The 17052-nt window shown below is 45.1% G+C and overlaps 1 protein-coding gene across 5 annotated transcripts in view; it reads left to right on the plus strand.

Moving 5' to 3' along the window:
* WDFY4 (WDFY family member 4) overlaps positions 1–17052 on the plus strand; it is a 298336-nt gene that overhangs the window by 138142 nt on the left and 143142 nt on the right. For all 5 annotated transcript variants that reach the window (XM_049645343.1, XM_049645342.1, XM_049645345.1 and 2 more), the window contains 6 exons: positions 28–142; positions 1427–1584; positions 4411–4649; positions 6652–6773; positions 9124–9309; positions 10677–10813. In XM_049645343.1, the coding sequence (XP_049501300.1) occupies positions 28–142; positions 1427–1584; positions 4411–4649; positions 6652–6773; positions 9124–9309; positions 10677–10813 (957 nt within the window). The remainder of the gene's footprint in view (positions 1–27; positions 143–1426; positions 1585–4410; positions 4650–6651; positions 6774–9123; positions 9310–10676; positions 10814–17052) is intronic.

Consider the following 17052-nt stretch of genomic DNA (forward strand, 5'->3'; position numbering starts at 1 on the left):
CTCTCTGAGTCCCCAGTATGCTTCCAGGCTTCTCCAGACAATGCCACCAGCCAACAGAAACGGGATTTCCAATCTGAGGTCCTGCTTTCCACCATGGAAATATTTCACACGACGAGTGGAGGCAACATGCCCATGCTCAGAGGTGAGTGGGGGTGACTTTCTCCTCCTTTATGACACAAAGCTTCTGGAAGCTGAGCAGGAAAGCCAGTGTGCCCACCAGCTACTGACCCAGCCTCCGGGTCACAATGCTGCAGTGTTTCTTAGGAGCCATGGGAAGACGTCCTCCACCTGCACGTCAGCCCCTCCATGACTCTGTGATGGGACCTCCCAAAAGCTGCCTCGAGGCCCCAGGGGAGGCATGCTTTCCACTCTCCATGACACCCCTGCCATCACTGGGCCACTCAGAGGCAGAAGGCCTCTGAGCTAAAATCAGTTCTCCTCTGGCTTCAGTAGGATTGGCCTCTTCCCATGAGGGAAGTCAAGATGTCGACTGGAATTTAACATTCTTCTGCTCAGCATCTTTCTCTCTGCACCCAAGACTGGGCACAGCAAGTGTTTCTTAAATGGACGAACCTGGATGAAGACACCGCCATTGCCCCTAAGAAGTTCAGACTGAACCTTCCTTCAGAATACTTAGTTCCAGAGAAGCTGTACCTTCCCAACAAGATTAAACAAAAGTCCTCTCTGTGGTTTCTGAGCCATGGAATCCTTAGTGACATGGCTTACTTATCTTCTGGACTCTTCTTTGCCCCACAATGTGGCAACCCTGACTTTTGGTCTTTCTTGGGGAAGGGCAGTAAGGTAGAGCAGTGAAAAGCGTAAGCTTGCTATTCCCACTTCTGCTCTTGGCTCTGTCACTAGATGGCGATGTGACTCAGGGCAGGTGCCTGAAGCTGTGAGTGAGGATGGCAGTTGTGGCTAACTCAGGGGGTCGTTATAAGAATTAGCTGAGACCATCACATCCGCATCTGAGCACAGCACCTGCCATGATGGTGAGCACAGACAGTTCAACGTGGCAGCTTCATCCTCTGTCCCTTTATCCTCTGTCCCAACAGGGCCTCGGGTCACCATGACAGCCTTCCCATTTACCATATGCCTTAAATGCTCCTCCCCCTCCCCCCAAATGCCTACTGGAAGAAATGCTGCTCCTCGTCTGCCTTCTCCCCACTTGGTTTATATCACTGACTACATTGTTAAAGACCTGTTTTTTTTTTGAGAAAAAAAATGTGTGTACATCGGGCACCTACTGTGTGTAAGACCCCATTTTCCAGCAACAGGGTATACAGAAGGTTACAGTGGGGTATACAGAGGTGAGTGAGATGTGGTTGGTTACCGTGAGGGGCTTGAAGACTGTCGTGGAGAGAAGACCATTTGAAGTCTGATGATTTCTCAGACCTGGTCTGTGTCCTCCCACCCCCGCTTCCAGGCAGTAAAGAGCCTCAGCCGAATGCAGAAGCTGCTTTGACTCCTTCACTCTCGAGCATCTCCTACTTCACCCAGAAGCTGGTAGAGAAACTATACAGTGGGATGTTCTCAGCTGACCCCCGACACATTCTTCTCTTCGTCATAGACCACATCATGTTGGTAAGAACCCTGGGCTGGCCATGGTGGGGGAGAAACTCCCACTGACCCACCAAGTGTCCTTGTGACTCACTGTTGGCTGCTATCTGGTCGGTCCAGTTGGACCTGCTGTCCTTCCTGGAAATAGATTCCATGATGGGTGAGAGGAAAGAGGACCTTGATGGCCCAGGTAGCACCGGGTGGATGTCGAGTGTCCTGCAGGGCTCTTACCTCAGGCCACCTGAGATCCATCTCAGTGACTGGGAGCTACAGCCCCCTGTGCTGGCACCTGAGCAACAAAGGTCCAAAAAGCTCTTTATTTCCAAAAGACTTATTTCATTTCATTCTTAATATGCACCTCCATGGGTCACATGTGGGCTTTCCTGAAATTGCCACAAGAGTACTTTTTCCTAGCCCTATTATTCCCGCTGTGCTCTCCTTCCCTCCCCAGATGGATCTACATACACACCCACACATGCAAATGCGTGCCTATACATACACCTTTAGACGTAAGCATGTGTGTGTACATGTGCACACGTTCTTTATTGTACATGTGTGCACACACACAGAATCATACTCTCAAAATTCTAGAGTTGAACCCTTTACTTTGTCCTCACCTCACATTCTGGGAACATTTCCTGACGAGTAATCATTCAGTCTTTTTTTGAGCCCTCCCTGTCTGAGGAGCTCATGATGGTGTGAGGCAGTCCCAGCCAGTGGGGCACCAGTGAATGCTGGAAAGCTGAAATCTGCCTCCAGAAACTCCTGCCAGTCATTCTTGGCATGTCCTCTGCAGCAGAACCCAGGGGGGTTCATGCTTCGTAGAGAGGGTGACGTCAGTGTCCCCAACACCTCTGTCTCTGCAGTCAACCCCAGACCCCAGGACTGGGCCTTGGCACATTTCCTAGGGCAATAGTCATTCTGACTGATGCACATTTCTGGGCAAGCCCGAACAGAATGCATTCAGATGCTTTCTCAAGAAAAACCCCAAGATGGGAGAGATATCCCTTGTCGTCTCTGAGGGGATTAGAATCAGATTGTTGGGACGTTGTGTTGAGAAACGAGGGAAGCCACTGAGGTCCCGTCTTACTTGGCTCAGGCCACTTTGACAACATTATGGGCTGGGCAGCTGAACAAAAGACATCCTTTCTCACAGTTCTAGAGGTTGGGAAGTCCAAGGTCAAGGCTCCAGCAGATCTGGTGTCTGGGGAGAGCTCTCTTCCTGGTTTGCAGATGGCCATCTTCTGCCTGTATCCTCATGAGCTGGAGAAAGAGAGGAAGCCAGCTCTTTCTTGTCTTTTCTTATAAGGGCACTAATCCCAGCATGAGGGTTCCACCCTCATGACCTACTTACCTCCCAGAGACCCGACCTGGGGTTTCAATATATGTGTTCTGGGGGGATGCAAATGTCCAATGAATAGCAGCTCCCCAGTGTAAAGGCATCTAGATACTCAGAGTGGGTGTCCACTGGGGCTGATGTGCCTTCAGGGGGTGCCAGGCCAGACTAAGCTCCTCACACATCCGTCATCCTTCTCTCCTGCTCACTGCCTGTGACTCTCACAAACCTCAACCTCAGGTTGACAGATGTGACCCATCTGAGGAGCAGGACAGGATGATGATAAAAACATAAATCCCAAATTCCAGCAGATTTAAATAAAACTTAAATTCACTGGTATAAATTCTTACATTACCGATGTAATTCTAAGAGAGCAATCTATAATTAACGAATGATCTCTCTAGTAGACTGAAACACTTTGCGCATAGTTTTTGGCTATGGAGTCTTTTGTTTTTAAAAATTTCTGATTTGTTTCTATTGAGATATAATTGCCATATAACAGAATATAAGTTTAATGTTGATTTGATACATTTATATATCGCAATAGGATTCCCACCATAGTGTTAGCTAACACCTCTATCAAGTCACGTAATTATCATTTCGTTTTTGTGGTGGGAACAATTAAGATCTGGTCTCTTAGCACCTTTAAAGTTTATAAGACAGTATTATTGTCTATAATCACTATGCTGTGCATTAGATCTCCAGGACTTTTTATTTGTTAGTTACAATGAAGCAAGGAAACCAAACAGATGGATGGACCAATCAGTGTTAAGGCTACAGATCAGGACCTTCTGCCTTCCGCCTCTAAGTTTCTCATGTACTACAATTTGTTGGACTCCCATCTCTGTTAGAGGATACAGTGGTTAAGAGCACGACTCAATGTCTGATGTGGGTTTGACCCTTGCTGACCACTTAAGCTCTCTGACCCTCAGCCTCCTTATCCCTAAAGTAGGATAATCTTAATACTCACTTCATTTTATTATGATGTTTAAATGAACAGTTCATGTTCATGGATGCAAAAATGCTTAGCGTGATACTGGGAATATTGTAAACACTCTCTATATAAATACTATTAATAGTTAATAATATATTTTAAAAAGTAGACACTATAAATAGCATATTCTCATACACTGAATGTCAACCATGTTACCAGTATTTCAGAAATTTCTGGTTCCCATCTATTTTTTATAATATGATGGTGGTAAGCTTTTAATTTTTTTTCTTTTTTTTTAACTTTTTAATTTTTAATTTTAATTTTTATGTTTTTAAAATTTCTTTTCCGCACGTTTTTGATAAATCTATGTTTTTGAATTCACTTTAGTGATCATTCACTTAAATAGAAGCTCAGAGGTAGAGGAAAGTAGCCCTATTTGAATTTCAGATCATGCCAACTTTTTGAAATCCAAAAGAGATTCTAAGATTGTATCATTTTCTCAGTTAACTGGGTTAGCATTTAAACTCACAAAGTGTTCACAAGTATGCGTGTGTATATGTGTGTTTATTTTATGACACAGGTCATCGAGAATGCCTCTTCTCCAAGGGATGCTATCATCAGTGCTTTGTACAGCAGTTTAAATAAAGTCATTCTTTACTGCCTGTCCAAGCCCCAGCAATCACTCTCCGAATGCCTTAGTCTTCTCAGCATCTTGGGCTTCCTACAGGAACACTGGGACATTATCTTTGCCACCTATAATTCCAACACCAGCTTCCTCCTGTGTCTCATGTATTGTTTTTTGCTGCTCAATGAGAGAAGGTAAGGACTGCTTACTTGTTTCCTGCCTACTGGTGGTCAATGCAGAGAAGAAAGCTTTAGAGGGACACTTGATTGGGGCCAATACAAATGGTATATATATCGGTTATCTGGTTGTCCAAATTATGGGCAGTGTTTGATAATCTGTCCATGTGACTCAGCAGCAAGAATCATCATGGATTAATAATTTACCCCTTTTCCACAATTCTCAGGTTGTAAGATATCTTATTGATTTCATTTTTGGGGCAGAAAGCTCGACATTGAATATACACATTGATTTTATGATGCAGCCAGATTTTAGAAATATTAACATTTGATAAATGCACTCTTAGAATGGAAAAATATATAATAAATTGTATCATGCAAAGTGGGCGTAATTTTCTTGCAGAAAAAATTACACACACACACACACACACACAATTTGTGATATAAAATGATATCCATAAGCACACTTGTATAGGAAATTCTAATAAAAAGAAATTGAAATAAGTTTAGTTAAATCCTTTTCTTGAAGTCCGAAGTTTGAAATATGTTAGATTTTTCTGTGTATATGCACTTTCTTTTTTTTCATGTGTGAATATTCTGTATCACCATTGCCTTGGGATTATATGCTTACAAATGCTATCTCTCTCTTTTTAAAAAATGTTTATTTACTTTTGAAAAAGAGAATCTCAAGTAGGCTGTCAGCACACAGAGCTCAACGCGGGGCTTGATCCCACAGACCGTGAGATCAAGACCTGAGCCGAAATCTAGCTTAACCGACTGAACCACCCAGGTGCCCCATAAATGCTATCTGTTACTAATAGAGCCATGTTGAGTGTAGAGGAAAGGTGGGCTATGGGAGATTACACTTTGCTCTTGTCTTTGTGTTGTTGTTGTTGTTGTTGTTGTTGTTGTTGTTGTTTTTATACCAGTACCTATTATATCTTACTACTTGAAAAAAAAATCCAAAAATTCTGTCAAATTGACTATTGGATGTTACAAAACTCTAGACTTGATTTGTCTTAAAACTCCCTGGGAATCACTGCAAAACACTCCTAGCCCAGAGGAGGCATTTGCTATTTTATTTGTGTGAAATAAAAGAACCCATTTTTGGTAGATTAAATTGGGAGGGTCTTCTCTCGTTTGTATTTTAAGAATTAAGTCTATCCATATTGGAAGCATAGGTAAGAACGGCAGATGCCACCCTATGTGTATGTTTGGATTTCCACCTTCCTCAGATCCCTCTGGGTAGCTAAATGGCCTTAAAATCTAAAGGGACTTTATCCTAGAAATTTCAAGAATGGATATTCTCATATAATGGTATATTTTCATTTCCTTGTTTGTCGTTTTTGGTTCAATCCACAAACATGTACTGAGTGTCTATTCTGCTTGGTTGATTGAAGGGGCCCAGAGAAGAAGGCATGTGGACATTAACATGATTGAAGGGGCCCCAGAGCAAACGGTTCATGGGAAACCTAATATGTAAACCCCTATGCCTGCACTTAGAACCAGCTACGTGATGTGCAGGATCCTGCAAAAAATGCAGACGTGTTGTTCAAAATTTACTAAGAATTTCAAGACAGGGACAGCAGAGTCCAAGCATGGGGCCTTTCTGAGTGTGGACCCTGTACAACTGCACAGGTCACAGGCCCATGAAGCTTGCCTGGCCCCTTCCAAGTGGGATGAGATCAGGGCCAAACAAAGGTAGAGGTCAATACTTTGGGAGTCTACAAAAACAAATGACCAGTCCTGATGGTTGGGAAACCAGGAGAGAGTTCAGGAGGCCTGCTGGGAGGCTGGATTAGATTTAATAAAACAAGAATAAAAAAAAGAAGTTTTCCTATTTTCCAGAATGCGATAATATCTGTCACAGAAATTGCCATGACATATTTGGTTTAACTTGATTAGACAAGTTTTTCCAATTGATATGTATTGAGTTTAGAGGATGATTATTTGTAATAAAGAACAATAGAATGATCTTAAAGAAACTGGAGTTTATAGTGAAAAATCTCTTGTCTCCTAGTTATCCAGAAGGATTTGGACTGGAACCCAAGCCTAGAATGACTCCTTATCATCAAGTCTTTCTTTCTCCAAATGAAGAAGTAAGAGAAAAAGGAGAGGAAGACTTCCCAAGTTTGAATGATGGTACATGTTGTTTGTTGTTTATTTTTGGGAGAGTGGGTGAGTGGTGCTAACTTCTGGATTTCATTCTTCAGCTCTGTGAGACTTGGTCAGACTAAGAACTTGGTGACTTACTAACATTCTAGGGATTTCACCATAAGTTGATTTCACTTCTCAGGTGGTCTCTTGAATTTTCCTTTGGATTGCTAGATATGGGAACTGGAATGTCACCTCCTCTTGTTCAGTCCTTTACCAAGCTCTCTCTCAACTTTCTTCTCTAGAAAATGGGGTCAATAAACTCATTATTTCTATGAGATTTTTGGCTTGATTGAGTTCATTTTTTAAATTTGCTTACATCAAATCAAGTAAAGGTGATTGGCAATTTGTAAAAAAAAAAAAAAAAAGTAGCAGCCAGATCCATGTGTTTAGAAATTGCTTTTTTTAAATGAAATCTAGCCATTTGCAACAATGTGAATGGAACTGGAGGGTATTATGCTAAGTGAAATAAGTCAGTCAGAGAAAGACAGATATCATATGATTTTTACCCATCAGATTCCATATGTGGAATTTGAGAAATTTAACAGATGACCATAGAGGAAGGAAAGGGAAAATAAGATAAAAGCAGAGAGGGAGGCAAACCATAAGAGACTCTTAAATACAGAGAACAAACTGAGGGTTAGTGGGGGTGGGGAAAGTGGGTGATGGTCATTGAGGAGGGCACTTGTTGGGATAAGGAATTGGTGTTGTATGTAAGCAATGAGTCACAGAAATCTACTCCTGAAGCCAAGACTACATTGTATGTTAGCTAACTTGAAAATAAATTTAAAAAACAGGAGTGCTTGGGTGGCTCAGTCGATTAAGCCTCTGACTTCAGCTCAGGTCATGATCTCGCGGTCCATGAGTTCGAGCCCCACGTCGCGCTCTGTGCTGACCACTCAGAGCCTGGAACCTGTTTCGGATTCTGTGTCTCCCTCTCTCTCTGACCCTCCCCCATTCATGCTCTGTCTCTCTCTGTCTCAAAAATAAATAAGTGTTTAAAAAATTTTTTTTAAAAGAAAATAAATTTAAAAAAGAAATTGCTCTTTTAAAAAATGTTTACCTATTTTTTATTTTTTTAATTAATTAATTTATATTTTGAGAGACAGAGAGAGTGTGATCAGGGGAGGAGCAGAGAGAGAGGGTGAGAGATAATCCAAAGTAGGCACCACACTGCCAGTGTAGAGCCCAATGGAAGGCTCGAACTCATGAACCGTGAGATCATGACCTGAACTGAAACCAAGAGTCGGATGCTTAACCAACTGAGCCACCCCGGGACCCCAAATGTTTATTTATTTTTGAGAGAGAGCGAGGCAGAGGATCCAAAGTGGTCTCTGTGTGAGAGCCTGATGTGAGGCTGGAACTCATGAACTGTGAGATCATGACCTGAGCTGAAGTTGGACACTTCAACGGAGCCACCTAGGCGCCCCTAGCTCTTGCTCTGTTTTGATCTAAGAAGCTTCAGCAGACTTGCTTTCACTATTTTGGTTTGTTGACTGTGCCGCTCACATTGTGATACCAGATAGTAGGCACAAGGGCGTCTGTTTTTTGGTCACATAGGTGCCCAAATCCAGTGCTTACAACTCTCATGAGTTTAAAACATACTCTGGCGCACTGTTAATTACAACATAAATATTTGTATTTTGGTCTAGCTAGAAGAGTGGACTGAGCAATGTCCATCCTTCTAGGGTGGAAAAAATAGACTGTAGGGGCTGGTACTAGAGGAGGGACTCAGTGGTTCAAGATCCAAGGGTGTTTAGGCAATGTTCAGGGTATTGTAATTATGGGGCATAGCAGGTAGAACTGGCCTGGTAGATTGGCTCATATCTGGGCAAATCCAGGGCATTGAGATTGGTGGGCAGTGGGAAGCATGATGCAGTGCCAGGAAAGAGGACTGGCTTGGGTCCTAGGTCCCTAGGCACAGTCTTGGGTTTGGTGTCCATTCCTTTGAGGGCTCAACATAGAAGGTACATTGAAAGGAGCTGTTGGGGGTGGTATTTGGTTACCTAGAGCTTACATAAGTATTTTTGCCGTTGGTATTTAATGACACTTGGGGGTGGGAGAAAGAGATTTCTTGTGCCCATCAATCGTGTCTCCCAGCTCTGAACATACGAGGCAGACAGGACCTGGTGGTGGGCAGTTAGAGGTGGGGGAAAGGCCAGCTCACATGGATGTTGGTAGCGTTGTCTACATACTGACCGCTTTCTGGCTGGAAGTTGCAAAGCTTGAGTGATATTCAAGAAAGACGCAATAAAAGCAGCCGTGATACATCATCTCCGGCCCTTGCTGGGACAGGCACTGAGGCCATCCTGATTGTGTGATATACTCTCTCTGTTAGTCCAGCACAACATCCAAAAGACAGTGCGGACCCTGTGGCAGCAGCTCGTGGCACAGAGGCGGCAGGAGCTGGAGGACACCTTCAAGATTGATCTCTCTGTGAAACCTGGAGACAGAGAAGTGAAGATTGAAGAGATTACCCCACTCTGGGAGGAGACGATGCTCAAGGCCTGGCAGCATTACTTAGGTCTCTGTCCACTTGGCTCCAGGGAACAGAACTGCTGAGTCTCATAGATGTGGACTTGCCCAAAGTTCCACTCAGGGCCCAGAGCCTTTTCCACCCAGACCTCCTCTCTCATCCCTTTGGTGGGGATTACTGAAACCTCATGCATCTTTGAGTGTGAAGAATGAAAGCTGCTTTGCATCTTGGGTGAAAGGAAGGCCAGAGGTGCAAGCAGATACTAGTAATCTCTTAGAGAGTGTGCCATGTCAGAGCTAGATGTCTAGCTCTGTCTACCATGTCTAGCCTAGAGCTTAGGATTCTAGGTCCTGTCCTGATATTCACCTACCAGCTTTGAAACCTTGCCACCAAATCATGCAGTGACCTGGATTCCCAGGTTCTTCATGTTTCAAGTGAGAGTTTTCATCCCTAAGATATTAATGACCCCTGCATTCTTTCAGTGACTCAGCATTTCCCCCCTCATATGAGTTATTGCACCTGCAGGAATGATGTTTTAATTTTGTTTTTATTTTTTTAATTGTTTAAAATATTTTATTTCTAAGTAATCTCTATACCTAGTGTGGGGCTTGAGCTCACAACCCCAAGGTCGAGAGTCACATGTTCTACCGACTGAGCCAGCCAGGTACCCCTCAATTTTGGTTTTAAAGTGGTCATTGCTCTCGAATTATGGCTCACGTACTTGTTTGAAGTCTTCTAGCATCACAACATTGACAGTGACTTATGAGTTAGTCACTTCCATGTGTGTCATCCCAGACTGCCCGGCGGTATAGAACTTTTATTTATCGGCTTTCCAAATTAACCCTGGAAAATGCGTATGTATGTACATGCCTATGTATATACATGTGTAGTTTGAGGTCAAAGTGTCAGATTCCATTTCAGGGAAAAGGTTAATAAAATAGGACGTATATCCCCATGCACATGTAGTGAATAAAATGGTGAGATGCACCCCATGCTTACAAATGGCTCTCTTGTTGCCAGCAATCATATACAGAAAATTCTCTGTTTGATGGCCTGTGTTTGAAACACATAATCTTATTTACTCTTCATGACACCAGAATGAGGTTAGACGCTATTATTCCCAGTTTGCAGGATGAGGACACTGAGGCTCAAGGACTTAACTAACTTGTCCAGCATCTCACTTTGAGTCAGTGGAGCTAGGGGTCTAAGCCAGGTCTGGTGACCCTGAAACCCACACTGTATTTCTTAGTCAGAAGACGGCAGTGTAAGCTTGTAGCCTGGGCTGTTTTCCTTACTGGAGGAGGCGCAAGAGGCTTGTGACCCCGGATGGCCCTTTGAAAGCCAAGCCAGTTGCAAAATAGTGTGTATCCTCCTTTCAACTTCACCTCTGACAGTTTTTGCTTCCCCGTTCCTAGCATCTGAGAAGAAGTCGCTGGCCAGCCGCTCGAATGTGGGACATCCGAGCAAGGTCTCCTCGTGGAGTGGCAGCTTGTCTTCAGCAATGAGGCTGATGCCCGGGAGGCAGGCCAAGGACCCTGAGTGCAAGACAGAGGTGAGCTCAGATCCCTCTTCCCTGGAGAAGCATCAGGCCTTTGTTTCAGATCCCGTGAGTCATGTCTTCTCTGTCTGTTGTTGCTGGGTATGACTCATTTCCATGTTCTTCTGAGCATTTAAGGTTATGCACGTGACTTCCCAGTTGCAGCTACATGTAGGGGAACCAGGTCTTAGGCTGGCTTTAACTTGAAGTGACTATGGGCTCCCCTGGGGCTCCAAGAGCAGGGGTTGCTTACGGCATTAAAACCCGAACCAGTGCTACTTGCTATTCTCCTTTTGAGTCACGTGTGCTCAGAGAGCACTAGCCCACAGTTCAGTAAGAGCCGTATGTGTGGACTCAGCAAAGGGGTCAAAAACATTGGCACCGTTGCCAGGAGATGTAGCGGTGGATCCTCTTGACTATGTGGGGCTGAGTTGTTGGGATTTTTTGAAATTAATTTCTTTAAAGCTCTATAACAAACCATCCTAAAACTCAGTGGCACCAACAATGGGTTTTTGTGATCATGGATGCTGTCGTAAGGAGTTTGGAGCACGGAAGGGGTGGGGAGGTGCCTCTACTCCATGATGTCTGGGGCCTTGGCTGGGATCCTTGGAAGGCTCATTTACTCATACAGCTGATGGTTGCTGCTGACTTCAGTCTGAGACCTTAGCTGAGACTGCTGGCTGGAATACCTATACCTGGCTTCTCCGTAGGTCCTGGGCTTCCTTACAACCTGGAGGCTGGGTTTCAAGGGCTAATTTCCAAATAAGGGGGAAGGAGATACAGACAGACAGACGGACAGATACAGAGAGGAGAGATACAGAGAGAGAGAGAGAGAGAGAGAGAGTCAGTCAGGCAGAAGCCACATCGCCTTCCATGACCTAGCTTCACCTCTGCTGCATTCCTTTGGTCAAGACAGGCACACAATTCTGCTTGGGTTCAAGGCAGCGGGGGGTAGGGGGGCAGAAATAGACTCTACCTTCTGGTGGGGAAGTGGCAAGGTTCTGCAAGAGCATATAGGACTAGAAATATACTGAGGCTCTTCTTGAGAAGCACAATGTGTCATATATTCTAATGCTGGAGTCACTTATTTTCAGAGGCAGACTGTGGTCATTGAATGAACATGACCTTGGGATCAGGAAACGTTGGGTCATTTACTTAACTTCCCTGAGTCTTTGTTTCCTTGTCTCCACAAGGGGACAGATAACTGTGGGAAACTGTGGGAAGGGGCTCCCCAGGGAGGTGGAATAGATGGTTGCTAGACCCATTACACAGCAGGAGCTTTCTGCCCATGTAACTTTGGAAAATGAGGTTGGCTCCAAATCCCCCCTGCTCAGAATGTGGGCTCTGCTGTCTCAATGGCTCCGTTGTCTATTGTGGCCAGTGACTGATGGGAGGGTACTATCATCAGATGCGGTGGAGAAGAGAGGAATGTGGGCTGCCTGTAACTGCTCAGGTAGCCCGGGAAGGAGACTTTCTTCTTTCTGAGCTTCAGAAACAAGAGGATTTAGGACATAGGGAGACAGAGCACAAACATAGAAGGGGAAACAAAATGAACTTGACTGGGCTGTCTGGCCACCTCATACTCAGAACTGAGGGTAGGATGCGTCCTTAACACATTGGCTTGTGGAAGACACTGCTCAGTCAGCTTGTTGATTGGCTGATTGTACAGATGTGTACATTGAATCTTAAAAAAAAAACAAAAAACAGTCAAGGGCTTTGCAGCCAGGAAATGGCGGAGTCAAGAAAGGGTCTCCTGTCTCTGTACTACTGAGCTTGACCTTAGGCAATTCTGTGACCTCTCAGAGCCTCAATTCCTGATCTTACAACTGTGCTCTGTCTATACTAGAACATGTGGAAGCACTTGGAAACTGCAAGTGCTTTAGAAATGGAAGACAGTTTCCAAAATTTGATCCCACCTTATTGTTCTCTCCGCCAAAGGGATGACCATCTCACCTGCAGTATAGCTCTTCTGAGCCCCCGAAGCTTGGAGCGTCCCCACTGGTGCCCAAGCACTTGCTCCTGACCAAGGCCATTTGTGACAGGAGGGGTCCAGCCCCTCTACCCCCTGGCTTCACCCTGGAACTTCTGTTCTTTGACCAAGTTAGCTTTGTCCCCAGGGGTCAGGTCCGTCTGGCTGTGGAAGCTAGGGAAGGGACAGCTGGGATGCTGGCGTGGATGTGTATTGTATGAGAGCCCTTGCAGACTATTGATGTGCCTTCAGCCACTTCCCCATCCTCTCCTAGGCCACTGTCCTTGGCTCGGCTAAGTTGCCTCTGAGTCCTGGGGAGATCGATTGAGAAATAGCTCACCCGAAAGAAGCTTGAATAGATTGCAATACTTGAGGCCATGTAGGTCTACAAAGGGCTTGTCACAGTTTGCTCTGGGCTCACACGGAAGCAAAAATATTTTAAATCAGTTCTGTCTTTGGTGAAGACAGGCTGCTGAAGATACTGTCTTCTACATCAATTGAGGTCTCGTTCGTTCATTCATTCATTCATTCACTCACTCAACAAAATATTTACCAAGTGCTTACTTTGTACCCTGAAGTAAGCACTGAGGTTACAGAAGAGAGAACAATCTGACATATTCTCTGCTTTCATGGAGACTGCATTTTAGGGGGCGAAGATAGACAATAAACAAGTAAATTTGTAAATGTGAAGGGCGCTAATTGCAACGAGGAAAAATCGAGCAGGGTAAGTGGGAGAGGGTGGTTGTTTAGATGAAGGTGGTCAAAAGTCCTCTCTGGAAGGGGGGCATAGAAGCAGAGAAATAAGGAAGTGACTTTCTGGAGAAAGAGCAGTCAGGCAGAGAGGACAATCAGGCAAAGGCACTGAGACAGGCATGTGCTGGAATGCTCTGAGGCAGCAGAGACCAGTGTGGCTGGACTAAAGTGGGGAGAGGGCAGCCACAGGGGACATCTCCCTCAGCTGTCAGCATCAGGAAGAACTGTGACTCCTGTCAGTGGTCTATTTCTGGGCACGGTGATCTGGGCACTCAGAATCTCGGAGAGGTAAACATGACCCAGGTCTTATAACCGCACACACCTAGTGGCATAAATTTCTGCAAAAAACATGCACATGCACATTCATGTACATGCACACATCCCTTTCCCTGCTTCTTCCTTCCTGTTTGAGCCCTGCTTACCTTCCATCTGATTTATTCATCCTTTCTATAGTTTATAGTACCTTGTGGATTTTCTTAAAGATGAATTAGTTTTGAAACAAAGTGTGCTGTGTTTTAATTTTAAAAATTAACTGCATGTTTGCTTTGGAGCATCTAATATCAGTAACTCGGTCGGGCTGGGCATGGTGCCTGGTACATAGGAGAATGTGCATAGGAGGATGTGCATGGGGCGAGGGAATAAAATGCTTTCTCCCTTTTTGCTGCGATGAAACTCACTAGCCTTCACATCCTGCATCCATCACTCATCCTCGCGAGATGCCTTTGTTGCTAACAGAAGGCACAACTTTTCAGGTACATATGTACGCTGTGATGTCATAGGATGAGAGCATCGACTGTTTGCCCTGGGGTCTGTTTAATTATTTTTAAAAATTAATTTTGATTATTACAGCTGATTACACCTCAGTGAGCAATGTAATTGATATTTTCTAATGTATCCCAAGGAACATTTTGTACAACATGCTTTTTGTTGTTGAAGGTTAAAGACTCCGTTATTGGTTTTTCCCTAAATATGCCCACATCATTAGTCCCTCCAGTGAGAAGGTCGCCATCTGGAAAAAGCAGCATGGAGACATTATTCAGGCACAAGTGCATGAAATTGGTGTTTCTGCATCTTCTGTCTCTCCTCTGGAAAGAAGAGGCTTGTAATTAAAGGAGTTGGTTTTGGAGGAAACATTATTCATTTGGTGTTATTCCTTATCATGTCAGCGGCTGACAGCTCGGTAGCACTGATGAATTGTTCCTTCGAGTGAGACATACGATACGCCATTCCTAACTCTTCTTACCTATCTTCATTTTCAGTATACAGTGTTCTCCTCTTGGCAGGTGAGCTGAACTTTGAGACGAGTCTGATATGATGGATGTCATTTCTTCCTTTTCTTCTCCTGACCCCATCACAGTCCCTTCTGGGATCAGATTTTAAAGTCACGGTCTCTCCTGGGGTGAAGGCTGTGGGTTTCAGCCTGTCCGACAGAGGTTGCGACCTTGGGCTCCTTTGAGGCCACCAAAGGCCACCCATGGTGTCTGGGAAGCTGCTTCATGTCCGCCTTCAGTTTAGAGAAACCCAGAGTGTGTGCCCCGGCCAGCCATTCCTCTTCACAGCCTGTGTGCGGCTTGCCGACTCAGTGGTAGGCTTCCTTGTTGAAAAATAAGCTGAAAAAACATCAACTACTAATGTTGGTTTCTTAGCTATGGTAGACACACTGTGGCAGTGTATGATATTAACATTATGAGAAAGCAGGTAAGGGGTTGACGGGACCTCTCTGTACTATATAACTTTTCTGTAAATTCAGAATTATTCCAAAATAGAGAGTATGTAATCTTCCTCCCTCCTTCCCCCTCCTTCTTCCTTCCTTCCTTCCTTCCTTCCTTCCTTCCTTCCTTCCTCTCCCTCCCTCTTTCCTCTCTTCCTCCCTCCTTCCTTCCTTCCTTCCTTCCTCTCCCTCCCTCTTTCCTCTCTCTCCCTCTTTCCTTCCTTCCTTCCTTCTTCCTCTCTCCCTCCCTCTTTATTTCCTTCCCTTCCTTCCTTCCTCTCCCTCCCTCCCTCTTTCCTCTCTCTTCCTCTTTCCTTCCTTCCTTCTTCCTCTCTCCCTCCCTCTTTATTTCCTTCCCTTCCTTCCTTCCTCTCCCTCCCTCTTTCCTTCCTTCCTTCCTTCCTTCTTCCTCTCTCCCTCCCTCTTTATTTCCTTCCCTTCCTTCCTTCCTCTCCCTCCCTCTTTCCTTCCTTCCTTCCTTCCTTCCTTCCTCCCTTCCTTCCTTCTTCCTTCATTCCTTTCTTCCTTCCTATGTTCTTCCTTCCTTCCTTCATCCTTCCTTCCTCTCCCTCTTTCCTCTCTCCCTCTCTTTCCTCTTTCTCTCCCTCTTCCCTTCCTTCCTTCCTTCTTCCTTCCTCCCTTCCTTCCTCCCTCTTTCTTTCTTCCTTCCTTCCTTCCTTCCTTCCTTCCTTCCTTCCTTCTTTCTTTTCTTTTCTTTTCTTTTCTTTTCTTTTCTTTTCTTTTCTTTCTAGAAAAAGCATTAGGAGTGCCTGGGTGGCTCAGATGATTAAGCACCCAACTCTTGATTTTGGCTTAGGTCATGATCTCATGGTTCCTGAGATTAACCCCTCATTGAGCTCTGTGCTGATAGTGCAGAGCCTGCTTGGTATTCTCTCTCTCTCTGCCCCTCCTGTGTATGAGCGCTTTCTCTCTCTCTCTCTCTCAAAAATAAGTAAAAAACAAAAAAAGAAAAAGAAAAGAAAAAACATTAGAAAACAGAAAATGGGCACATAGGACATGAGAGCTGGGGTCTGGGTGGGAAGGGGTTGTGAGGATGAGTGGCTGCAAGGCCTGTGAGCAGGGGGGCAGGGGTGATCAAGGTCACTGCAGGAGACAGGGAGGACACCATGGCTCATGCTAGATGTTCCTGAAGTGGGGGGGGGGGGAGTGTTACATAATGGGGGAGAGGTATGTTTCCTTTGTAGGGGTAGGATTGGAGGTTAGAGCCCCCGAGGGAAGGGCCAGACCGTGGCTGTGACATCACTTAGGAGGGAGATAAGGAGGCTTCAGGGGCAGTAGCTGGAGCAGTGGAAATCAAAGAACACACAAGAGACTTCTGTTTAACCAAGGCTGGGATGAGCAAAAGAAGGGGGCCCTGGCCTCTTCTCAATCAGGCTGTGAAAAGAAAGGCCCCCTGGGTGTGGCAGGTGTGAGAGGTGTGTGATTCAGATGGTTTTACTGGATCTGCAGAGAATCGGGAGGAACAAGCCAGAGGCAGGGGGTTGGAAGCTCAGTTCTAGCCCATAAAAAGGGGGCAGCCCCTCTGGGTGGGTGCAGCTGCCTGACCATGTCTTGTTCAGCAAAGCACGGGCTGGATTTTACCCCCACTTTCCTCCTGGGATCAGTGGTACATGTGTGGACCGCTATTTCATGCAAGAGCCAGGTAGGCCCCACCTGAGGAGGGAGACCCACACTTAGGAGCTTAGGGGCTTATAAATCAGGAAGACCCTCTGGGGCAGGGCCAGGCCCAGTGTCCACATATCTCCATGGATTTTGGAGGTAGCTGAGCAGGCTTCCAGTTGCTGTTTTCAGAGTCGAAAT

The sequence above is a fragment of the Panthera uncia genome, chromosome D2 (assembly GCF_023721935.1).
Source record: "Panthera uncia isolate 11264 chromosome D2, Puncia_PCG_1.0, whole genome shotgun sequence".
Lineage (NCBI taxonomy): Eukaryota > Metazoa > Chordata > Mammalia > Carnivora > Felidae > Panthera > Panthera uncia.